This window comes from Citrus sinensis, chromosome 3, assembly GCF_022201045.2.
Source record: "Citrus sinensis cultivar Valencia sweet orange chromosome 3, DVS_A1.0, whole genome shotgun sequence".
In the NCBI taxonomy this organism is placed as follows: domain Eukaryota; kingdom Viridiplantae; phylum Streptophyta; class Magnoliopsida; order Sapindales; family Rutaceae; genus Citrus; species Citrus sinensis.
This window is the reverse complement of record NC_068558.1, coordinates 4,470,745-4,497,556: the sequence shown is the minus strand read 5'-3', so window position 1 is coordinate 4,497,556 and position 26,812 is coordinate 4,470,745. Positions and strand designations below refer to the sequence as shown.

Sequence of the window (26,812 nt, the reverse complement as noted above, 5' to 3'; positions counted from 1 at the left end):
CCCCCCCCCCCCCCCCCTTTTTCCTTAAAATAACCACACATCATAACAATGGCAGAAAGCAACTATTGCTTTCACCTCAATAACACTACTAGATTAATTCAACTCGATCACATATCTACTGTATCTGCATGTGCTACTAAACTTGTCCTCAATATTGCTTAAGATAGAAACTTAGAATGTGCAAGCTTTCACATCTTTTATCTTAGTGCTCTGATTTGTCTCTAGATTGAAACCAAAATCGGGTGAATATATATATATATATAACTTTTGTTAACCAGAAATGTACACCATGCAAATTATGCAAAGCAATCACACCGTTTTATTTTAATGAAAATCAATTAGAAATAAAACTACTAAGTGTTCTCTTAAAAGAGAAAATGGTGCAAACTAACCACAATGTTAATGCAAAGCCAATATTGAAGAATTGACATAAAATAAATGCTATTCAAGAAGAAACCCAAGGCCAAAAAATTTATCTAATAAAAGAATTTATATATGAATTATTATTATTTTTTAAAAATGCCACTACCCATATGGCCATGTACATTCTCTAGGTACTTCACTCCAAGAGGGGTAAACCCAAAAAAGAAAAAAATAAAAATAAGAAACCAAAAGCAAGAAAACTTTTTACTTTGGCTGGTCCACCAGAATATCTGAACCCAAATTAACATCCAAAATAATAAAAAAAAAAAGATGTAGTTCTTAAGTTCTTATTATACTCCATTTTTTTACTTTTCTTTTTTACCGTTGCCTCACATCTTGTTGGGCCTCAACACGGGCCTCCGCTTTCTGCATTGGGCTCTTCCGGCCCTAAGAAAGAAAAACCTCGACGCTCGAATCTCTCACGTTGAAACAAAGCGGGCACGCTTGAACCACCCGGTCACATTCTGTACAAACGCAAAGGTGCCGACACGGCAATAGCACTACCGAGGCGACCCGTTTACGGCATCCTTTACATGCCGGGCCGGATACGGGTACGGACACGACCCTGTCCGGGTCAACGTACGCTGACTCGGCATCCTCCGCTACCTCCCCCGTGCACATTAGCCCATCGTCCCCTCTCCTGCTATCCTGCGCCCCACATCCCGCGCCGCTCATAATAGCCTGCTGCAGCTGCGCCTGTAGAGACGCAGCTGTTGCTTCCTGTGCCCTTGCCTTTGCCTGCCAAACCTGCGCCTCCACGCTAAGTTGCGCGGCGCGCGCTTCCAGCTCAGCATTTCTCCGCGTGGCTTTCTCCACCTCGGCTTCTTTTTCTCTTAACAACCGGGCTATTGATTCCTCCGCTGCCCCCAGCAGAGCACGATAGTGCCTCTGCCTTTTCTCCGCTAATGCACGCCGCAGTTGCTCCCCCTATTGATATTTAAAAAAAAAAAAAAAGAACTTTTTAACGAAAGATTAAAAATTTAGAAAAAATGATCAAGTACCCATTAGAGAAAAAAGTGAATTGGTACCTGGGCTTGAAGGAATTGGTCTAATTCATCACGCTGGCGTTTGATTGGAGAGGCTAAATCATCTGATAGAAACGACAAGAGAGAAGGTGACTGGCACATAATATTTTGTTGTTGCTGCTGCTGCTGCTGATGATGATGAGGAGTTTGTTGTAACTGTTGTTGCTGCTGCTGCTGACGTTGTTGTTGGTCACCAAAAGATAATCGAAGGCCAGTGGAAACGACATTGGGTTGATGATGATTGTGGAGCTGAGAGAGGTTTATGAGTTGAGGAGTTTGTTGAGATTGCATAGAGATAGAGTAATGATTCATTGGAGCTGCTGTTATTGATGTAGTTGTTGTTGTATTGGCTGCCGCAACTTCTCTTCCTCTTTTGCGTGGATTATTATTGTTATTACCTGAACATGGTGGCATGGCGAATTCAGAATCTTGATATTTGTTCATTTCAATTAATAATGATTTCAAGCAAAGCAGAGTGGGGATTGAGAACGGACCTCCATTGTTGAATAACATGTAGGATTGATCAAGAAATCCTCCTGGCTGTGGTTGTAAGGAATAATCATGCCCTTCTTGACTGTTTCTGCAGATTAATAAAGATACCAATGAATTTAGTTCACATATGAGTTTAACTAATTAAAGAGGTGATATTGAATGGAAAACTTGCAAACCTGTTTAGAAGAAGAACGTTTGATGGGTATTGAGCTTGAACAGCCATTATACAAATAAATGTGCGGAGAGGAGAATGAAGGTGGCAATGATTAATAAAGAAAGAAGCAATGTGGAGCGCTAAACGCTAACACATAAGAAGCATGAATAAAATAAAGAGAAGAGATTCAAAGAAAGAAAGATGCCCGCTTGCTTGCTTCTTTCCCCACAAGCCTAGCTAGCTTGGCGGACTCTTCAATGAAAGAGAAAGAGAGAGAAAAATAAAAAAATCAATGAATTATGTGACTATATTGAGAAGAGGCCACCACCAACACCATCACCATTCTCCATTACCATTATACCATCACCCATCAATCTATCTTTCTACTTTTCTTTGCTCCGTTTGCCTTGTTTGCTTTGCTTTCTTTTTTTCTCGTTTTTTTTTTCTCTCTTTTGTGTGTGTGTGTGTATATTTACGTACAGATATATAAATAGAGGAATATATATATATATATAGAGAGAGAGAGAGAGAGAGAGAGAGAGAAATAGATGCGATTGAAACGAATCAGTCCAAGAGAGAGACACCTGATTCTGCTCTTTCTTTCTTTCTTTGTTTTGTTTTGTTGCCTTTGCTTCTCTTCTTCTATCTATAATCTATGCGTGGGGTTGGCTTTTCTTGAGAAGGAGTCTCGTGTTTGTTATCATCATCATCATCATCAACTCTCACCACCCCCGTTACTAATTTACTACTAAAAATTAATAATAGATTACCCTTTTTTTTGAAAAAATTATTATTCTTATATGGTAAAAAACAGACAAAAAAACTAATTAGTATTAATAATGATAATGAATAAGAGAGAGGAAAATCAATGACAATGGGTGATGCTCATGTTATGTAGGTTGTAAGTTGTAAATATGTTGTTTTGAGTTAACAATAAGTTAATAGTTGTTGTGGAGCGTGCAGGTCTCTCAGCCGCTACCGCTGCCGCTGGGACTGTTTGTAATTTGTATACATATATATGATATGATCCATGCCACCATGCGTGTCTATCGCCAGCTTTGCTTTTCCCATATCCCCCTTTAAAATCTCTAGAGAGAGTTTAGACCCACAATTTTATTTTCCTAAATTAATTTTTTCCTCATATTATCTTCTCAAATTATACAGATGTATTTTTAAAATACCTTTTAACCGATTCATACCTTGCATGTGATAAGTACCAACCCCTCAATCACCTTAAGTTGATTGTTATTGATTTTGTCTACAATTATAAATGTTAATATTGTTATTGAGTAAATCTTTTTAATTTTACTTGGTATTGAAGATTCAAACTGATTAACAGGTAAGGATTGCTTTTGTTTTCATTCCTTATCTTAGAAAAAGGAGAAGAGATCACAATACCTCCGACCTAATTGCTTGGTTTTTGGTTGAGTTTTTCTCAAAATTTTCCTTTCTTACCTTACTTATAAGTTGGTGGTTGATTTTATCAAATTTTTGGGTATGACTATTTCAAATGGACGAAAGCTAGGGTTATTTTGTGAACCATTTATTTAGGGGCAGAGGTGAATGATACAACAAATCCCAAAATTTAAACTAATTTTGTTATGTATATTGTCATGTTGACTCATTAGCAAGCCTTTTTTTCCCCTCATACATTGAGTGGTCATAAAAGGCTTCTGCCCAACTAAAACCCCATTTTAAACAAATTTTATTTAATTTGTAGACCAATAAGTATACGAAAATTAATTAAAAACCAAGAAAAAGTTACTATACTAAAAGAAATGATTAAGTGAATCACACAAGAAAAGTTAAGTAGGTATCGGTGGTCTCCCCAAAACCAAGAAGGGTTTTTTCGGTTAACTTTAATTAATGGGGGTGACAAAGAAAGAGAGAAGCCACCAAAAAAGAAGAGAGAATTGAAGAAAAATGTGAAATGTGAAATGTGAAATGTGAAATGAAAGAGAGTGCTTAATTGGAATGGCATCACGCAATTTGTCTTTGCTTTTTGGTCCCACCGTCGGCTCTAAATTTTTTCCTCTCTATTCTTCTCTTTTATGTACAGTAGAATTAATTAATTAATTAATTAATATCTCCTCTTCTTTCATTTGCATTAGAAATGCAGTCCTGCACGGCATTATAAGTGTCTATCTAATGTACAAATAATAATCATCACACCTTTCATCTTCACACTAACAGCTCATGAAACTTCCTAGTTTTCTTCTCCCATTTCGTTTTCTCTCTTTTCAATTTGCATTGTTTTTGTTGATTTCTTTATTGTTAATATCTGTGCTTTAGATGGCTAATGAGAAATCTACATTGTCTCTTTAATTAGTCTCGTATGTGTATATATATGAAGGACTATGCATTAACCCATTGGCTATGCTATATACAATAAAATATATTTCAATTGTATATTGAATTTTAATATTAGATTTCTTTGGATTAATTAGTAATTGCAAAGATCATGAGGTGGGTCTTTCAGATTTTAAAGTTGACTATTAATTTGATGGAATTATACGAACCAAATCATTTTGAAAATCAAAGCAAAATGGTAACAGCATGCAGGCCAAAATCGGTTGACCTTACCTCACTCCCAAGTTTCTTTGGCAGGTCTAATTAAACCCACCCAGGGTTAGGTAAACCTCACCCCTAATCCAAAACCAAAAGCAATGCATGATCCGTAATTGCATTGCTAATAAGTACTCACCACCATGCACTCCTCAAACACTTTAATGGGTTAGTGAATAAAGTAGAGCCCTAATGAAGTATTATTGAGTCAATATTAGAACTATTCAACTTTTGAAAAATGAGTTATTTTATATGAATCTTTCCTTTGGGTTAAAATTTTGCCTCTTGGGAAGCTTACGAACTTGTGCTTAGGTGATGGAACAAAGTCATGAAACCTAGCAAATTGTAAAGAAACTTCACTGATCACAATCGATCAACTTGTCCTTTTGGCTAATTTATTTTCTTCCTTTTAACAGCTAGCTAGTCATTATTTTCAAGGATCCTTGTGTTGTAATGTTCACTATTTGTAGCTTTTATTATTTATTATTAAGGAATTAATAAAAATCAAACACTAATAATCTATTAAATGTAATGTGTGTAAAGTCATCATTTCCAAGATGTTTCATGAAACCAGGCGCATTTCCTTGGGTTGAAGACAAACGCCAACTTAAGACATTTCTTTAATCCTAATCCAACCATTCCCAATCCATCATCTATGTTTTGCTTGACCCACAAACCCCCAAAAACTCCTTTTCATTTTCTAGGATTTTCCCTCACTTTCTCTTTTTTTATTTCTTGCCAGTCAATTTTCTTGGGCTTTGTTTTATTTATTTATTAATTTCCCATGACACCATTTTCATTGATCCTCCTCCACCTCTCCCATCACTTCCCTACAGCACTACGCACTACCTATTCTTGCTTTTCTTCAAACCAAAAGCACTCCCAAGCCTTCCCAAGTTCACCGCCAACAAATGATGCTATAGCTACCAACAATATTGTATACATAAAAATATCTTAAACTTGTTCTCTTTTCATAACTTCTTTATCAGTTTTTATGTTTGACAATCCTGAGTGCTTTTGGTGTACACGTTTTTACCCGTTAAATTCTTGCTTTTTTTTTTCACTTGTTAAGTTCTTACCATGTTCATATATATATATATATATATATATATATATATAATTGAATGCATCATATACGTGTCAAGAAGCCATAAAAAATATGTATACAATAAGTTGCCAACAATATTATATACTTTCTCACCTGCAAGACATCTCCCATAGTTTGTGCTGTAGACCTAATAAAACTCATGCAATTTAAGCAATGAAATATATCATGTGATAGATATTATCTTATCTTTCAGGGACATTATGTATGATCTAACAAATAAGCATAAAAGAGAATTAGTGGATGTATATTTTCGTTTGTGTACAACTTATGTAGTGAATTATATACCTACATCAAAATCAATCATCACTTAACTATGACCTTATAGGCTTGCCATTATTTATTTGATAGATGGCATATAGCCGCCATTAATTTCATTATTCAATTTATCAATTACATACTTTCTTTCTTTTTCTTGTTACTGTTTTATAATAGGAAAATGAACTGTAAAATTGAAAGGCAGTGATCAGTAATTAACGTGAATAAAATTCAAAATTATGGGCATCTTTCTTTTCATTGATGAAGAAGCAAAAATGCAATAAAATAAGAAAAATGAGAAAGGCCTAAAATGCGACACAGTGATGATAAAAACAACTGTGAAACTAAATGGTGTTGTAGCGTTATTTGAAAAAATAATATTAATTTTTAATTTAATACTATAGTTTCACATGACTTTATAGTTATTTTATCGTCATTGTATTATTATTATTTTAAAAAAAAATCAAATATCAATTCTTATGAAATAAGAGTAAACAAAATTATATATGATTCTTATTTATAGGAATGTCAGTAAGAGAGACAAGAGGTGGGTGTGTGGTATAATTTATGAGTCATGAGTGATATATATCAAAAGTACTTTTCGGCAACTGTTTTTCTTTCTGAAGGTAAATAATGTGAGTCACAAGAAGAGGCAGAAGCTGAAGCAGAAGAAAACAGAAGAGGAGTTTTTTTTTTTTATTTTTTTTATGGGAAAATGGGGAAAGCAGAAGCAAGCTAAGCAGCATCGGAGTGTGGGGGGTGGGGCTTTGGCTTTGTATTTGCTGCAAAGAATCAAAGCTCTTAACTGCAAAAATCAACTTCCCCCCTCCTTATTCATTCATTGTGGGCACACTTTTTGTGTCACCTTTAGGCCCCATTTCCTTAGCGTTTTGCCTTTCTTCTTGTGAAATTATTTAATGTCTTTTGCTTGTACTCTGTGTTTGGTATAATAATAACCGTGTCTTTAATTTGCTTTAAACTGCATGAAAAATCATAGATGCACAAACATAGGGATAAACTTAGGGACACAAATTAATGGAATAATGTCATGTGTACATATGATAAAATTAATTAAAGTAAATGATTGTCATTTACATTTTTATTAGGCTAGCCACGCCTGTTCGAAGGCTTTGCCGTAAAACCTACTCTAGCACCATTGGGGAATATAGAAGAAACATTTGGTATAGTATTTTTCTCAGGTTCGATGGTAAATCAATCAAAATTAAATTAAATAATATTTCCTTGTAAAACTTTTAAAAATAAATATCCAAAACGATTTGGTGAAATCCATAGAGAATCCACAAGTAACCGGGGACCCCTGTTTCTCAAATGGAATTTCAATTCAAAGCATCCAAATACATCACAATTTTACACCATAATTAGATTTCAGCAACTTTGGTTGAGAACAAAAAGTCATAAATACTGGAGAAAAAAAAAACCAGTGGTCCCCTAATCCAACGGATGAAAGCAGGGGAATCACCATAAACAAATTGGTACTGTGCCCATCACCTTCGCATCAGCACAACTTATTATGAAGTTGTATTGTATTTATATAATAATAGGTCACAGATTTCCACTCTTTATTTTATTTTATCTTTTTTCTCTGCCTAAACTGACACCATCCCGTAATTTGAAGGCTCTATTTTGTGACCAACTTTGAGGAATAATAAATTTTAATGCTACCCAGAAAAATATTTCATTGGCCCATTTACCTTTGCAGTCTTTATAGTAATTATTACATTTTTTAACTCTTTTTTTTCTTTTTACTTTTCAGTAATACCAACAAAAAAAATTAATTATCCAGGTTTTACTTCATGCTATAATCTCATTTTATTTTTTAAGAAAGAAATCTAGTTATATATCTGCCAAAGAAAGAAAAGTGAAGCTAAAATAAATAAAAATAAATAAGTTGGAATATCAGGCATAAAATATTATAATCAAAACTATTGAAGATGTTGAAAAACTGAAGCTTAGAATTTCTTTTTCAAGAACATGAATCTTTAAAAAACAAAATGAGAACATACCAAAAGAAAAGAAGGAATTAATATGAGGGTATAACTCTGTGTTATTCTTGCTTCAGCAACGCAAGAAGATTGTTAATCTAAACAAAATTTCTTAATTCTTAAACGTGTTGGTTCTGCATCATGTAAACAATTGATTAGTTCAATAACTCTCCAATTATTATGCACATAGCAAAAAGATATACATTAAAGCAACCGCTAGTTTATTTGTTTAGAGTAACGATATACATTTTAAATTTATTATTCAAATGATGGGGTATTTATTGAGTAGTTAGTAATTTTTTTATAAGATCCAAGTGAATTGATTTTATTATCTCACTAATTAATTAATAAATGCCACATTATCTAGATAATAAATTTGAGATGTGTAACACTACTCATTTATCTATTTGTTGCGTTTGTGGCAAAGTTTGTGACAAAAAGGAATTCTAAAATTTTAAATTGGAAATTTCTTAAGACTTTAATTGTGTCAAATTATTCACTCTTTCTGTTTTAATGATGTCTTAATAACGCACTGGGCTTCAAATTTAACCAGGATATTTCGATTTAAGTATAATGTATGATTACATATTTTTTTTTTCAAGTATAAAATATATATGTACACACATATATATTAGGCTTGAATAAGTAAGAATAGAGTTGGTAACAATGAATATAATTTTATCCCCACATTTTTAATTAATGCATTGAGTTTTCGGTTGAACAAAACAAACATGTCACGCAGGAATCCAAAATCAAAATTATTTCACACCTTGAACGACACGTTTGAAGAAAGCGATTTGGGCACTAATATATTGAAAAGAGAAAAATAATGGATGATGATGAGAAATAGAAATTTAAGACTACGATGCAAAGCCAACCACATTAGCTCATTCTTTGTTGTAGCTACCCTTTCATTGTAACCACTTGAGCACACAGAGAGCCATGACCCATGACCCTCTTTATCATATCGTGTCCACACTTTCAAGCAAAAACACAATGTAGTACACGTCACCAGTTACCTAAGCTAATTAATAATAATCACAAGTTTTTCTTCCTGTATTTACAATATAATTGCGGGGTAAGCTCTAACCAGTGACGAAAAAACTCGTGTTTAGGGTAACTTTGTAGCATACCATACAAATACTTTTTTTCTTTTTCAAATTTTTTGGATTTCTTTGTCATGGGGACCAATCTTGGTGATGGGGAATCAATTAGGCTATGGTGGGTTGGCATTGTTTGGAGTGGATGTGAATTGGCATCGAGTTTGTATAAATGTACACATTGACTAGAATACAAAACAAGAGAAGCTTATCAGTCGAAAGAGATCACAATCGAATATATTTTCAAGATGGCTGGCCATCTAACATCATCTATCCTTTTATTTGCTAGCTTTTTTTTTTTTTTAAAAAAAAAAAAAACATTTGTTTTTCTTCCATGTGGAGAGAAAAGGGAGGCCTCGATTCTTAGTCAACTTGTGTAATTTATAGAGAAAAATTTTAGACAGAATTCTTCTATCTATCGAGTAACCAGTCGTTTTTTTGTAGGTTTTGTTAAAACGACACAAAGAACGCAACAAGTGTAGCTATCGTCATCCCTTATGTTTCTCGCACACCCTCTTTTGGCTTTTATCTTTAGTTCCAATTAAGATTTTTCATATATTCTACCAATAAGCAATATCTTCAAGACTTGTTCACTAAGGTTTACAGTATAATAATTGCTGATAAATTAATTTATAAGATACGAGAAAGAGCTTGAATTTACATGTTTAATATGTATTTTGGGAATCTTGTACACAAATAAATAGAAGTAATGAAAACGCATGCATGTGCACAATAGTTTAGAAAGCTAGAAAAAAAAAAAGAGTTTTTTTTTTTTTAATTAATACTTTTTAAGACGTAAGTCATAAATTTCATATTATTTTTTCAGTTGTTCATGAATTAAATTTTTATTATAGAGAATGGAAAATTCCAACATTAAAAAGTTGTTAGTTGGTGAAATTTCTCTTTTCACATTTGGAAAACGATAAAAACTCTTTTTATAGGGTAATTGGTTTTTTTTTTTTTTGTTTTTAAATAGTTGACAAATTTGACCTTTGATAAATTAATGAACTTCAACACTAATTTTGACATAAAAATTTTGACAATTAAAAAAATATTATTTACGCCTAGGTGTTTTGGTGATTTTTAAAACAGGAGTAGATAAATTACTTTTTTCTTTTTTCATTAATCTTTAGTTTTTTGAGTAATTTGTTTTTCGAATAATAATTGTCCTTAATGTTTTTGTTTCAATATCTTGAAATTGTTTCGTAATTAAATAGAATTAGAGGAAAACCTCAGTTATCTTGAAGATTGAATTTTCTCCTTATTTAGTTCTTCCCACATAGGAATCGAATCCATTCGTTCTCTAACAAGCATTTTGGTCCAAGCTTCGTTAATGGTAGTACAATTCAAAATTTGAAATGGAATTTGATGGTCCATAGTTAGCTACTAGAAATATCAAATTCCCTTAATAACTCGGTTTATGTAATATTCTATGCACGATGATTTTCTTGTCGCATATTCTATCCATACATTGAGTTCTGATGCCGAGAAAAGGTTATCAAAATTCTTGAGTTCACATCAACCTCTATTGAATGTTCCTAATTGAAACAAAATTCTTCTAGCCTTTTTTCTTTTTTTTTTTTGTTGAAAATTATATTAAAATAAACCACAATAATACAAAGAGAGGAATTTGATAAGTTGACTAACTAGACAATAATGCATGTATACCCCTAGAGCCTAAGGAATATAAAAACATTGAGACGAGATCAACCCAAGGATCAAAATTCTTCCACCATCCATGCCTTCAAAGGATCATGATTGCATCACTTTTGAATTTTGTCATGAATTTTTTTTTTAATTACTTTAGTTCCATAATTTTGGAGAGACTCCAATATTCTGTTCATATCTTATGAATGAAGGGATTAGTATCAATCAACTTAACGAAAAAGTTGTTAGCATGAAAATATATATAGTTTGAATTTCCATAATTACAGCCAAATTTTTTTTTTTAAATCCCATTAAATTGTGTGAAAAAAAAAATGCTTGGGGAGCATATATCATGCGTAACAAGAATCATTAAGTATGAATGTCCGCACGTTATAAATTGGTAGATAAATTCATATTTGACATTAGATAGTTCAAGTTTTTTTTAAATATTTAGAAGCCAGGGGTATGTGAATTGAGATAATATTATTAAATTGTTTTAAAATTTTGACCGTCAAATTAGACTACTTACGTATACTTTGCCACCAGTTAGATTCTAATCACTACAAGGCATCCCATCCCTACATTGTTACAAATTATCCTTTAGAAGTATCATTTATTACAGTTTGACCCACACTAGTTATTATTTTAAGCAGAATAACCCCAGGACTGCAGATTCTTGTACCGGCAGCCCGCCAACCTCCCACGGGAAATTAAGGCCAAACTAAAAATCCGAGGTTGCCTGTTCAGCGGGGCACCTTGCAATTGAATTAAATTAACATCAACCACCTAATAATGATTTTTTATTTTTTTTGTAAAGATCAAATTAAAAAGAGAGACGTGTGAAAATATGAATATTGAAATGAATTATTATTATTATTCTCTCCCTTTCTTTGCATCATTTTCTCCCAAAACTTTAGGTCTCTGGGAAAACGAGACGCATTTATAACGTTCACCCGTCAGACATACACATCCAAATGAAAATAATAACAAAGTACAAAGCAATAGCTAATGGCTAATGCGATAGCATAGCATCTGTCTCTTGCTTTATTATTTCTTGTTACTTGTTAGAATCCAACAAATGGCTAATGCTTGCAAAAACAAACAAGTAATAATCTCGCTCGAAAGCGGGACTTAGTCTCAAGAAAACTCTTGTCTTGGCATCTTTCTAAGTTTATTTTATTATTCTTATTACCATTTTTTCTCTATTTACGTGTGAAAGGGTGAATAAATGTTTAAAAATCTCTCTCTCTCTCTCTCTCTCTCTCTCTCTCTCGCATATATATCTCTTCATTTTACTAGCCTTTGGTTTTTAGAATGCTGCTTTTGCGGTAGGCTTTTTCCCAAGAATTTTGGCTTGATTTGAAGGGCTTTTATTCATGTTTATTAAGTCATTTTCAAAAGACTCTATATAGGAGTGTCTTGTTTGGTTTAAGTCATTTTCAAGGAAATTTAACTCTCCTTCTTTCTACGTTTTTTTTTTAAAAAAAAAATTGTATACGTCATGAAATTGATTAATTATGCATATATAAACACCCTACCTTGAACTACTAAACAAACTGAAGCTATACCATGTGGGGTCTCTTCCTTGTATTCGAAAACTTTTTCTTTATATTCTTTCAAGTCATGCAAAAGCAAAAGGGACACACCCAACTTCCATATTTTGTTTGAGAGAGAGAGATATATATATAAGAGTTCAAAAATAATTAAGCATCGATCATGCATTATTCTCATCATCTGCCATATTTGACTTAATCAAATTAATTACCCCGGCTTAAAGGAAAGCCCGCGGATGAAACCTATCTAGGCTAGCAAATCTTTTAATCTCTTTAAATTATCTAATAAGGCAGCGAGGCCACAACTATAGCAAAATTAAATAGAACAAAAGATGAAGAAAGATAAGAAAATGTATGAATTGGAAAGATTATCACCTAAGTAATCTAACCTTTAAAGAGCTTGTATATTGTCATGTAAACATATATACGGTTCAAAATCTATTGATATTGCAGTAAGGGATATGCTAGAAATCTAATTCCATGCAATTAAAACATAACATCAGAGTTCTACCGTGATCATTGGCTTAGGTGACATAAGTTGATAGACTTCTTACTATTAAAAAAGGAAATAGCGAAATGATCACTCAATTCTCGAGAAATTAATAAATTAAAGTGCCTTTTCAAGATTTATATGGTGTGATTCATTGTAACTTTGCCAATTGGCATATATGCATGAACCATGTACTACTCATGGTCCCTTTCATCTCTCAAATCTCTCTAAAAATAATTAAATGTCAAATGAAAGAATTTCATGGACAATATTATTTCCTTAAAGGAATGTATAAGCATAGGAAACCGCCATTGTTGAATTCTAAATGGTATATATCTTGATCCGTGAGAGAGAGAGAGAGAATGAGCTAGAATCCACCCAAAGACCTAATTGTAGTGAAGGATTTTCTAGAAATTATTGTAAAGACGTCTTTCTCGTGTAAACACGTTTTAGAGGCTTTAGCATTTTTTACTGTGACGAAAAATAATTAGGAGCCGTTTACTTCTCTACTCATATAAATCTTGCTCTCCAAGGGTGAGAAAATAAAGACAGAGAGTGGGGTGCATGCTTTTCACTGTGATTGGAAAAAGCTTAATTGGAACTTTAACTTTTATCTCACACATAATGCCAAGAGTGGTGGAGAAACTTCCTACAAAGATTTATGTAGATTCATCAAGATTTGAATAAAGTGGGAAGTGGGCGTATAAACTTTTAAAGACAAGGATGCCTCTTTAATTAATTTGAACATTTTTCCCACTCATGATCATTCCTTTTTTTGGGTTTTGCAAGATAGCAAAGAAGATCGTGGGTGTGTTGGGTCAAATTGCACACACAACACAATATCTCATCTCCCATATGATCGGTCATCAGAAGTCACAACACCACCCTACCATCTCAACCAATTCATTCATTATTAAGAGGCTATATCAAAGATTTAAAAAAATAAAAAATTTTAAAAAGCAAATGGGTGTCAGTGTTTTTGTGTGTTTCTTTGCTTTGCCTCCACGTTGCGTTGCTTTGTTGCCCCTCTTGTTTGTATTTGTACCAATTCGATCTCTTTCATTCATGCTATCACCATTATTCATATTCATTCATATGCCTTTCTTTTCTCATGCATCTATCACACTTATTGTTTTGGCACATATCCCCATATCAAATCAACTACCTTAGGTTAACAAAAAGGAATTCAAATAAATAAATAAATAAATAAAGTGATTCTTATCAATTATCGATGGAGGAGAGGACATTATGCAAGACTCGTAGCTTTACAAGAATCTTTTTCAAAAATCTTTTGTTGCTTATTGTTGTAATTATAAACGGTGTACAATTAATTGAATCCTCTCATGTGTCAACTTTCTGACGTCTTGCACAAAGTAGTTCTTATTCCAACTTCCTCTCACATGCATTATGCATCTTTCTTTTGTCACCCTCTCAAGATCTATTTCCATTTCCCAAAGCCTTATCATCCTTGTAAGTTATTAAATTATTAAATTTACACCTTCTAAGCGGTATACTTTTATTAAATTATTAAATTCACACATTGTAAGTGATATACTTTCTCTTATATTAATTAAAAAAAAACGATTATATCAAAAAGTGCTATATATAATCACCTAATGGAATTTAACAAGTTAATTGTTACATTGACACATACAGATTTCTCTATTATATGATGTAAATGGATTCTAGATTCACACTCAATTAATTTTCTCATCAAAAGAGGGAGGAAAGTTCATTACTTTGGAATTGATTAGGTCCACAAAATAATGGTACGGACCACTAACTAAACATGGGACCGACCTGTTGAAGGTAGAAGAAACAAACAAACAATTTTAAATGTATAACATATGCTACAATTAATGCACGGTATAATCTCCTCAGACCTAACCCTAATTTTGTAAGTTAACCAAATGGCCAAATTATTACTAGATAGAGAGGAAGGTGTGTGTGTGATGCAAAAATGGAATTTGCAAAGAACAGGCTTGGGTCCACTACACTTTGGGCTTTTTTTTTTGTTTTTATAAAAAATAAATTATGACTTATGCGTGCAGTAAGCATATAGATATGCATGAATTTGATAAGGCTGGGGCTGAATTGTTCCCTCTTCCCAATTTGAATCCATGTGTACGATATCTTTTTTTTTTTAGTAATGATACAACCATAAATTCTTGTACAAACTTATTTTGTACAAACTGATCTGGCTTGATAAGATTGGTTGAATTAAATATCACTTGACCCACATAATTTGTTTTTATTAATTTATATTTTCATTCAACCAATCTTATCATGCCACGTCAGTTTGTACAAAATAAGTTTGTATAAGAGTTTGTGGCTGTATCATTACTCTTTTTTTTTTAATTATAAATAGTAGTGACAATTGAGATCAAGCATATCATGTGCTCTACATGTGACTTTGGGACACATGAAAATCCTAAGTACTCGGTACAAAATCCAGGACATTTGGATCCATCCATTAACCCTTCTATACTTAATTTTAAACCCATAGTTTATTGTAACAATTTTATTCAAGTTTTTGCTCGGTTATCGGTGGATTTAGTCTTGATCACCAAATTATAAGGTAGGTTCTTCTTAGTTGGGAATAAGCATTAATAATGAAAAAAAAATTGTCAACACCAATATATTAGAATATGTAAAAGCAAAATATTACAGCAAATGGAAATAAAACCCAACCATTTTGTGATATGGATTTGAGATTAGGTTAGGTTCTCCTTTCTGTCTCCAAGTGGACATGCATTATACTTGAGACACATGAGAATCTCATTTTCCCCCATTAAAATTAATTAAATAATTATCTTTTTGGCCAACCATATGCTACTCTTTTTGGCATCTCAAAAAATTAATAAAACAATGATCATCTGATTTTAGGTTGGGTGGCACAAAGTTAATTAAAAATGTAACAATAACAACTAAGACTCATCTTTATCTGCCCTTCCTTCCCTATCTGTGATCATATTCTTCAATAATGCGCAAAAATCAGTTTATGATATAAGTTCAATTTTGAGTAATGATCACAGTTGCGAGTTTATCATAAAGTGTGTGTACGTGTATATAGAATATAAATTAAAAATTATAATAATTTAAGACGTGATTAGGGAATAGTTATGTGTAAAGCAATAAGGCCCCAATAAGCATAAGCTATATAATCCGTCTAAGTGCCTGTTTCGTATGACTTAGTGCCTGTTTGGTATGGCTTATTTAAGAGCCATAAGTGCTTATTTAATCGTATAAGCACTTTTTAAAATTTTTTATGGTGTTTGGTTATTTTTTAATAGAGTTTTTTTAGCTTAAATAAGCTAATTTACCTCTATTAGTAAAAGTCCAAAATTTGAGCTTTTGGGAGTAGAGGCTATAGAGCTTTTCTAAAAATATATAATATAAAAAATATCACACATTTTAATGGTTCAAAAGTGATTTTTTTATTGACAACCAAACACCCAATGACTTTTTGTCCAAAAGCTCTATTGGTATAAGCTCTACTGCTACAAGCTCTATTTAATAAGTTGTACCAAACGGAGCCTTATTTAATGGTCATAAGTGCTTATTTAATCCCATAATTTCTTATAATAATTTTTGTTGGTATTTGCTTATTTTTTCTAATAAAGCTTTTAAAACTTAAATAAGTTATTTTGTTTCTACTTGCAAAAGTTTAAATTTTGGGTTTTTGAGAGTAGAGATTGAAAAACTTTTTTTAAATGTTAAAATATTTAAAATATCCCTACTTATTTGACAATTTTATTTTATTTTTTTCATAACATAACTTTAAAAAAATTACATATTAAAATAATTTCATAAATTTTTAATAAAAACTCTTAGTGACAACCAAACAATTAATTTTTTTTTAGTAAAAACTCTATTTAAATAAATTATACTTAAAAAGCTGTAACAAACGAAGTCTAAGTCATCATCAATTCTTTGAGTCGGCTGCTGCGTTGATTAACAAATTAATTATAACTAATATTCTAAATTAAACTTCAAAGGGTCCGCCTGCTTATTATGGCAGCTGTTTTGGCACGTAGAAGCAGACCATAAGTAATTTTGAATTGAGCACCTAAAAATTGATATGTTTTTAAAAGCATTATAAAGAGTAATTAGAATGATTACAGATGGGGAATCTGTCAATGACAAGAAGGGCTTCCTCTTCTCCCCCCCAACAAAAAAAAAAATCAATTCGCTTGTTTGAACTCCAATTTCTTTTCCCCCTTTATGTAGGCCATATAAAATGTGGAAATTGAAAATTGAAGGGAGTAAATTTAAGACCAAAGAATTTGAAATTTGAGGTGCAAAAAGAGGAAGCGAACAAATGAACACCATAATAATGTCTATTTTATACTCTTTATCGTTTGAATTGTATATCATGTTCTCACAGTAATTATATGCCGACAACATTCACTTATTGCATGTTCAATTCACATTTTCAATCACTGTGTAATTTGTTTTTTCACACTGGAAAAGTACTTCTACTGTTGTCACAATATTTTATATTCTTGTTGCTTCTTGAGAGCGCCACTAACTTGTTCGAGTTCAATTCAAAGTTTGAAATTTAGATAAAGTTGAACTCAAATCTTATAATTCTAATAAAACAAACCTATACACGATTTTCCTTTTTTGTGTTAATAATAATAATTAAAAAAAAAAAAGAAAGAAACTTCAAAAGATCAGCTTCAAAACTTGGAAGTTCATTGTTGTTAGTATTATTAGTAGTTTTTTTTTGGTGTAATTTGTTTGTCTAACACATACGTAACCTTAAATATCGGCGGCTAGCCTTCAAGTTAAGTACTTGGGGTTTAATTGGAATCTCTCTGTTTGTTATGGATTATTTGTCACTTCAAAATTGAACACACACAGATGTAACGCGTTGTGTGGAAGTGGAACCCAAGTTTCACCTGCCTCTCTTGACTTGATCTTAAATCTTAAATATAAAATTACAAGTAAACATATAACTAATCCCTATTTTGGGCCGCGTCATTGGATTAAAGCATTGGCTATTTATCAATACACGTTTCTCGAACATGGGGGGATAAGCCACTAAGTTAACTACTAGATTTTATGTTTCTTTTGTAAAGGTTTCGGGTGTTATTGGGTGGACAAATTGCAGCCGTTGGGGTTCCTTTGTAAGCCTATGTAGGGACCATAGGTTCAGCTACTAATCTTGAAATATTAGCTTAATAAATTTTCATTATTCTATCTAAACCAACCTTTATGTGTCAAGTTCCTATTAGACCTAATATAAATGTTAGCTAAATGAAATCAACCCAAGTTTAGCTTAAAGGATTTGAAACATAAACCAATAGAATTGGGATTAACTTGACTTGAAATTAATGAGCGGCAATGCTTTATATCAAATCATAACTGTTGGTGGTAAGCCACTTTTTTGAGTTCAAGTCAATGTGTTATATTTAAAATATTTAGATGCAGATCTCGTCTGTTTTGGATCTTCATAATATAGGTCTCTCGATAAATTTCTAGTTTTATCTTCTATATTATTACATTAAACCCAAAATAGTAAATATGATGTTGAATTGCTTAGAAGCAGCCAAATCAAGCCTCAATTTGGTGATTAAACAAATTTAGATTGGCAAATTAAAATTAGAACCATGTGGTCCTGTGATTCTTAACAAGCAAGCACAAACTTTTGAGAAAGCTTTTTAAAATTTCTAGCACAATGCAGACCATAAACCAGTGGCATGAAAATGGCATCAAATCATCAATCACAGCTCCAACAGCACCAAGAACACAATTATAGAGAACCCCATGATTCTTGGCTGCACATACACATGGAGAAAGAATTTTTAAAAGTGGAATATTGCAACAGAAAAATGATACTTCATTTTCGTATCTAGGTTTCACTGTCAGTCACCAGGGAAAAAATTATTTTAGAAAATCTAATGGGATATGAAATCACCAGTAGCATGTGGTATTTTTATAGCTTTTCTTTAATCCTTATCATCAACATAATTATGATACTTCTTCTTGTGGCCTTAAGTTTAATTAATCAACTTGATTTAAACAAAGGTCCAGATGGAACGCATGTAAGATTGAAACTCCAAGCCTCCTTATAAAGGGAGTAGTTCAAGATTTTGACTTTTAGTTGTGTTGCGGATCCATCCATGTGTTAATTCTAGAATAATCTGTTTGAGAAGGATGTAATGTCAAGTTGGATTTTGATCATTCAACAAGGCAAGATCGAAACTTATTAGATAATGAAATTAAATGAAATTCCCCACTTTGGTTTTTGGTGGACAGCTAGGGGAATGGATTTCGATCTTGCAAATTTCTTCGAACCCAATTTGTTGTTCTTTCAGATAATTTATTTATATCGGTGGGCTAATAATTTAGTCTATAATGAACCGAAATCAACAAGGGAAGCATCATAATTATGATAATGGGGATGAATACATAGGGCCTTGAAAAAAGGTGATGGTGAGATGAGTAGAGCCATTGAAATTGAAAGCATTGACAGCCTTATTTCAAGAGAAAATGGCCTATGAAAGTTGCAGTGGGTGTTGAAGTATGGGAAGAGAATAAAGCAAAGCAAGAAAGTAGTACCCATTAAGAAACCTACATAAACCTTTGATGGTTTCCAAAAGGCTCATTTGTGGCAAAATTCAGAGAGGGAATTTCATAATTGTATGTGCCTTTAGGATTCTCTTTATGGAAAATCAAACCCACCTCAAGTCCTCAACTAGTATGACTTAGATTCAAAGGTAATTAATGGGAACCGACTTGCGCGACATTTCAAATGAGCCCATTTGGATAGTTTTTGGCCTTACACTTTCTTTTTATTATTATTATTATGACTAGACACAAAGCAATAACTTATGGAGGAAGCTTTCGGAGATTTAAGGGACCTGATTTCACTTGAAAACCACATATTCCAAAATGGGTTTGCTGATAGAATAATATCCTGGTCTGCTTTCAGGTCTCTTTCTGGCTACAAATACCCACTTTCTTACACCAAAGGAGGCTTGCTCTGACTGCCCTAGGCAATTTCATATATAGTATTATTTATTGTATATATTATAATTGTTTTTTTTCAATATTTTGTGTCTTAATTGAAATATTGAAAGTCAAATAAAGAAAAGTCAAGATGAAAGTAGCCTTTAGGGTATTTGACCATATACGTGACCAATGGAAATTTTACTGGGCTAAACTAAACCAGCCAGTTCCTATGGATCCAGCCTGCCCAATTGTTTACAAGAGCACTGGTATGCAAGCAGACGTTATTACTCTTACTATTAGCAAAGCATAATTCCAGCTCAAAGATTAATCAAAGATACGATTCAAGTACTAAATGCGTTTCAGGGATAACTATGTACAAAAACCATAGCAAAGAAATAAAATAACACACCAACGTGATGAATATAATGATACGCTGCTCAGGACACCAGATTGCATGATCATGGCAGTACAAAGAAAAGCTAAATTTCAGCCTAAGAACATGTATTGAAGGCAACATGCATGTTGATGGAACTGATTTTAACCATTATATTAAATCACAGAATTAGAGAAGGTTTGTCACACAAAACCTAGCTTACAGTCTATTCCTGATTCAGGCATCGTGCCACAGATCATAGATCTTCTATGTTTTCTAGGGAACAGAAGTGTGCATCGACGCTATTGAGAGTTTCTTGATCAATTTCAGCAGTTGTAAACAATTTTGGTAAAATATAACCTGATTCTTTTCTTGATGCCATGTCCTTCTCGGTTTGCATCTCTGATACAACATATTCTTGAGTTTCAGTTTCACTGGACTTTGCATGCAGACAGTGGAGATGATATTTCAACTTCAAGTAAGACTTAGGATCCTCGTCACTCCGGGCTTTGTTCAACTTGTCAATGATATCACTTAAAGCTATCGACCTGTCAGACCACCAAAATTTTGCCTTTTTTGAACTTTTATCAAATTCCTTTTGGTCATTTAGGTCATCAGCCTTGTCGTTTAACTCACATTGAAGCTTCTTTAATCCCTGATCAACGGTTTGTGCCATCCTCCTCCTGAAGTTTTCACTTCTTGTTGGGTTTGATCTAAGTTTCAATTTATGGCCTGACGTCATCATCTCACTGTCTTCAACAGAATTCGAATCGGGGTTTGCTATAGTGGACTCGTCCTCATTGGACCCATCTGTAATAGATTTCACAGAAAATACCTCCTCAAGTAAACTAATATTCTGCACGTAACGGTCAAAAGCTTCATTTTCAACTTCAATGTTTCTATCCCTGTGTTCCTTTAACTTTGAAAATCTCCATTCATTTATAGCTGCAGCATCCTGAGATAGTTTCCCATATTGGTAAAACTCATGCTTAATCCACATATAACAATCTTCAAGGATGACAGTAAACAACTAACCTTTCTAGTCAATGGTTTCCTTGAACGCAGAGGCATTTGCACATTATTGAATTGAGCAAAATTGCTGGAGAGTTGCCGAAGTGATGCAACTCTAAGTGAAGTCCTGAAAAATGTCCAACGAGTAAAAGATCGATATTATAAGGCAAACAGAAGTCACTTTAAAGCACTGGAAAACACAATTAAGCACGTTAGAGAGAAACAGCCTATCACTAGAGGAGTAATTCTAAAATTTCATAAAAGTAATAATCAAATAGCAATGCTTCTCAAAAAAAAAAAAGCAATGAATTTCTTATCTCTAAAATGTTAAAAAAAAAAAAAAAAACCTTGAATGTAGGATTGCAATTTCTCAACCATTTATATCATTCCAATAGGAGGTTGATGTCATCAGTTTCTCCAACTTATATATGCTCATTAATAATTAGTGAATAGACACTATTGACTGGTAAATGTGCAAACAACACCAGACACTAAAAGAATTTGAGCACAGCAGTAGGAATGTAGAAAGACAATACAATTCTCAAGGAACATTATATTTCCAAACAGTTAGGCTGCAGTAATATTTTGTGAAATATACTTATCAGAAACACATGAGAGGCCCAACAGAGATAGAAACAATTCCCCACATCCCCAAGTTTGAGATCATGACTGGCTATATACCTAAACCTGGACCTGAATGCATATAAAATAGCGGAAGCATAAAAAACTTTAACTACGCAGTTGGAAGCTTGATGGACAAGTGAGTCTGAATAACTGATATTACAACTTACCCAGAAGGGGATACATCACTTGACTTCTGCTCACTTGAAGGAGTGCCTGAAGTTGGTGTCTTTTCGGCGAAAGTTGCATTTGCTTTCAAAACTGTATTTCCCATGAAAATACAAAATCAAGGTCATTCTCTCAACAGAATGGAAAATGATGAGGAAGGGAAAAGAGAACAAGAAGAAAAGTTAGTTCTCATCAAAAAACCAACAAAGGGGAGCTCAAATTCATGATGCTTACTCCTTAATGATGCATTTATACAGCTAATTGCAAGTATTAATGTACTAATTCCTTTCCTCCACAGGCAACATGTACATTCTCAATTTCATACCTTCTGAATAGAAGTGTTCATTAACATTTTCACCTTCACAAATTGATTCAGATTATTAACCAAACACTATCATGACCATGGAGAAATCCTTCATCCTTTACTTAAACAAAGTTATATTATAAGAGAAAAAGATATAAAAGACATGGTGGTAACATGGACAGTTCAAACAAAGCAATTAGAGATAGACCAAATTATCAAGTTTTCTTCCTAAGTTATTCCTCATGATTTAGGTCACAAATCACCTAATGTCATACTTCATTATGACTATTTTCGGCTCTACATCATTGTTGCTTCAGGTTATTTGTAAAAGGTATTCAACTCCAGAACACATTAACTAATAGAAGCATATAAATCGGCCATGCAAGCAACCATACGTGTAAATGAATGATAGGTCATAACCATACAACTAGGCATTGGAGCCAGATGTGAAAGAATATTTTGTTCTAAAATAGCCAAAAGTACTTCGGACATGATGTTATCAACCATTTTATATTAGAGTTGAAAACTGGAAAAGAGAAAGTGAATTGTGATGTGCCTGCCAATGAGCCCCTAAGTAGTTGAGTAAGACTTGAATGTAACAAGCATGCTTAGCGTGCCCAATTTGATTATTACATCGTAGAATGATCTACTGAAACCTTAAATTTGTCCCAAACTTTGTTGACTAAATAAATTTTGCCAATAGCCTATATCTCTACTAACACCTCCTCTTCCCAGAACAGTGGGGCAAGGCAAAATCAGAGTTTGATACTATTTGCGAGCACGAGTAGTATATGTTGAGCAAGCTTATCAAATGAATCCAGGTGAAAAGGCATACCATGAATGTGGCACGGATTTTGTGCCTTTGAGCAGCAACTCTTGCATGACTGGTATGGGCACCTGAACAAGTAATCCAATTCATTACCATAAGAGAATATATGAATTCCTCAAACAGCTCTGGGCAACAGAAGAATGCATGTGATGCTTGTGATGTAATAAGATTTCATAGATTCATCTATATTTTCAGAAATCTCAGAAATCAATTCAAAAACTACGCAGTGGGCAGTCCCTTAAAACATTTTCAGCAGTCTTAAGCACCATCAGTAACAACTGCTAGAGTACCGGGAAAACAAGCTAAATCAAAATGTATTGTCCAATCAATGCTGAATTGTATCAGTCAAGTTAAGCTGAGCACTAATATGTACTTCCCCTAGAACACAGATAACGAATACAGGATAAGTAAACATTGTAAATATCCCATAATAGTAATTATAATGTCATAGACAACATGCATTCGGTGGTTGACCAAGTACTGGGTTAAAGTCATCGCACAAACACCAACTAGGTCAGTTCCCCTAAAACTTTAGAAGTTGAGATCATTAGGAAACAACTCAACTCCAAATCAATAACTTGGAACAGTTAATGAAGATTGACACAAACCAATTTTAAAAAGTATGAATCCACAACATGTGCTACTGCGTCGTGTTAATATCTAACAATAAGCTTATAATCTGATCAATCCAACTATCCGAGCTTTCTGGAGATTTCATCACATTCAATTAAGTTTTGACTTTTGAGACCTTCCTTCTATTTAGAGGAAATTTTAAACGTCGAAATGCAATTTCACCGTTTGCAAAAAATTAAAAAAATTAAAAATAAAATATTTAAATTCATCAATCAATTAGCGTTACGCCAAGAAATCAACTGCTTCTTGTTCTTGAAATCAATTTGAGATAAATTATGCTCTTATGAACAAACCTAGAAAATATTATAAAAAGAAAAAAGAAACAAGAAAGAATGAAATAGTTACCGGGAGCGAGCGACGTTGCCACACTGAATACACTTGGGCTTGTTGAGGCCGCGGAGGGTTTTGGGCGGCGTGTCACGGTGCAACGTGGCGGTAGGAGAATCGGTACTGTTGTTGCTTAGGGCTGGCGACGAGGCCGCCATTTTCGTTGCTGTTTCTCCCGCTGCTGTTAGAGATTTAAATAACAACCAGACTGCAGTAGTGCGGTTTTGGCTGTGTTATTTCAAAAAAAAAAAATTGTAGAATAGAATAGAAAACTAAGAGGGATCTATCTTATGGTATGGGAGACAAAATTTGGCGGATGACAGAAACAGTGAGTAATGCGTATGTTGTATTTCCACCCTTTGTGTCGTCCGAAGCTTTTATTGGGCCTGGGCCAGTGAGTGGATGGATACTCACGCCCATTCGGCGCTGATATTCACACTTTTTAATGGGCTTGGGTCAATGAACATTTATAAATGGTTATTTAGAGGTGTTTTTTAACATCGCTTATCAAATATTTGGCTTTTAATGCGGTTAACTCCTAGAAATTAATGGGCACTTCAATTGTACAATCCTCCCTAGTGGATGTGAAAAAATTTTCTTTTTGATTTCTTATGTTAGACTTTAGTTATATTCTTTACACTTTAATTATACAATTTCATATTAACTAATGACATTTGACCTCTTCAAGTTATCTCACCAACTACCTGCTTTTCAATTTATATTATTATTTTTCAGGATTATCTTTATTAAAAATTTGTTATTTTGTTTTATTTTATTCTATCTTCCCTCCCCCTCTCTAGCATAACCATCTCCCCAAACAACTTAAAAAAGTTATATTTTATAAGAAATAAAAATTTGGTTTTGGTTCTATACTTGTCATTTATTTAGAATTTAGTACTACATTGAATTGAAATTTTCAGCTTAACCTGATTCTTATTTACCATCCAATAGATAAGTTCCTTAATTTTAGTAGTAATTGTATTAACAGTTAAAATTTAAACTACCACAATTAACTACAATTAAAATTATAATTATGATTATAGTGAAATAGAAAGACAATAAATTTCGGCCATATAAATATATTAATACACTATTATACTATAATATTGTAGATACCTCTTTTTTTTTCATATTTGTTGTTTATGAAATTCTTCAAGAATACTCTAGATTTAAGAGTAGACATGTGACATATTCTTTCTAAAAATTATTATTAAAAACAATGCTTCTCAATTAATTGAGGATAGTTTTCAGCTCACAATGAGGAAAAAAATTGTGAAATCCTTTTGACAGCCAAATATTATTGAAAAAAAGATACCATTAGCATCAGCGCTAGGCATAACCAAAATCATTGTAAAAAATTTGGTTCAATTCAATTTTCAAATTCATGTTCGGTATTTTTTCCCCTAAAACAAAAATCAAATAAAAAAAAATATCATTTAATTTTTTATATTAAAACAGTGCCAGGCAGCATAATTTGAGAGGACATAAGAAAATAAAAAATAAAAAAATTAATTTTTTTGATTCAATGAAATTAATAAAAATATAATTATTTGAAGGACCTACCTAAAAAATTTGGTTCCAATTCCAATTTCTTTTTGGTTATATTCTTATCGGTTCTTTAAAATTCATTATCGAATCGACCCATTGTCTACCCTAATTACGTTTAGCAATCAATGTTGTTTTGAAAAAACAACTAATGTAAAATTGTACTTTAGAGACAAATACAATAAGTCGTCTATTTTTCAAGAACATTACCTCCAATTCTTTAATGGTGCATTCATCAATTAGTAATCAAAATGGACTGTTACAAGTTGTCAAAATATTTTTAGTTAGTTATTGTCCTTATCATAATCATCTATAATAATAATAATAATAACAACAACAACAACAACAACAACAACCATAAAAATAATAATTTAAATATACTAATAATAATAATGTCGACAACAACAATAGCAATAACAACAACAACAATAATATTATAATTAAAGTTGAATTCCTAATGATTTTAATTAAAAGTAAAATATTGTTTGTTTTTTAATAGTTACAAGGTGTAATAATCATTATAATTATAACTGTAAAAAGAAAAAAAAAACAAAAATACGAGTGATCACAATAATTGAATTCCAAATATAATTTTAAAATAATCAAACTATGAATAATTTAATTTAAAAATTAAACAAGTAATAAATAAAATAAGTTGAATACTTGAATATCGTACTTACAATTAATTAATATTATTTTGAAATCAACTTAACTAATGCATAACTATTTAAATAATTTAAATTATTTCCTAAATAAACTATAACGTTAATAAAAATAATAAATCTAATGCCAGACAAATGGCAAAGAGCCGCCGCATCACCGCCAAACAGTCACCGGATCATTGTGGGAATAGAGTTTCTCTTCTTCAAAATTGCATCAAAATTATCAGAAACTAATGATCAACTCATTCGAGGGGGAAAAAAAAAAGGTTGCAATTGTGTTGGAAAAGGAAGAGTTAAAAGTTTCTTAAATATTTATTGAGATTTGAGCCCAAAAAAGCTCTCTAATGCCGTTTTCATTGCCCTGAAGTTTTAAATTGGCTCTTGGCAGTTTAATTGGTCTAAAAATTGATGAAGAATTCACTTGGTCCGATCGCTTTCCGGCGGTTGTATGGCGGCGATCCAACTGTGACTGGTCACTGATCTTCAATATTAGTAATTTAAAATTAATAAAATAAATAAATTATATCTATTAAACTATTTAATATGTTATTTTAACTTATGTAG

The 26,812-nt window shown here is 32.5% G+C and overlaps 2 protein-coding genes across 2 annotated transcripts; both read right to left on the bottom strand.

Moving 5' to 3' along the window:
• Positions 1-471: 471 nt before the first annotated feature.
• On the bottom strand, positions 472-2,874 carry LOC102616013 (BOI-related E3 ubiquitin-protein ligase 1). Its single transcript, XM_006476981.2, has 4 exons — positions 2,117-2,874; positions 1,943-2,028; positions 1,452-1,846; positions 472-1,350 (listed from the first exon to the last, which is right to left on the bottom strand). Exons 1-4 carry the CDS (start codon positions 2,161-2,163, stop codon positions 811-813), a joined length of 1,068 nt encoding a protein of 355 aa, XP_006477044.2. The 5' UTR covers positions 2,164-2,874; the 3' UTR covers positions 472-810.
• Positions 2,875-20,297: 17,423 nt separating this feature from the next.
• On the bottom strand, positions 20,298-24,372 carry LOC102615497 (hypothetical protein). Its single transcript, XM_006476980.4, has 5 exons — positions 24,060-24,372; positions 23,088-23,149; positions 21,951-22,041; positions 21,184-21,286; positions 20,298-21,103 (listed from the first exon to the last, which is right to left on the bottom strand). Exons 1-5 carry the CDS (start codon positions 24,197-24,199, stop codon positions 20,405-20,407), a joined length of 1,095 nt encoding a protein of 364 aa, XP_006477043.2. The 5' UTR covers positions 24,200-24,372; the 3' UTR covers positions 20,298-20,404.
• Between the last annotated feature and the right edge of the window lie 2,440 nt (positions 24,373-26,812).

Excerpts from the sequence above, each read along its gene's own strand:
- LOC102616013 (XM_006476981.2), bottom strand. The coding sequence starts at position 2,163 with ATGGCTGTTCAAGCTCAATACCCATCAAACGTTCTTCTTCTAAACAG. Across the intron at positions 2,029-2,116 it reads AACGTTCTTCTTCTAAACAG|AAACAGTCAAGAAGGGCATG; the intron begins GTTTGCAAGTTT and ends ATTAATCTGCAG. Across the intron at positions 1,847-1,942 it reads CATGTTATTCAACAATGGAG|GTAATAACAATAATAATCCA; the intron begins GTCCGTTCTCAA and ends CACCATGTTCAG.
- LOC102615497 (XM_006476980.4), bottom strand. The coding sequence starts at position 24,199 with ATGGCGGCCTCGTCGCCAGCCCTAAGCAACAACAGTACCGATTCTCCT. Across the intron at positions 21,287-21,950 it reads AGTGATGTATCCCCTTCTGG|GACTTCACTTAGAGTTGCAT; the intron begins GTAAGTTGTAAT and ends GACATTTTTCAG. Across the intron at positions 21,104-21,183 it reads GGAAACCATTGACTAGAAAG|GATGCTGCAGCTATAAATGA; the intron begins GTTAGTTGTTTA and ends AAACTATCTCAG.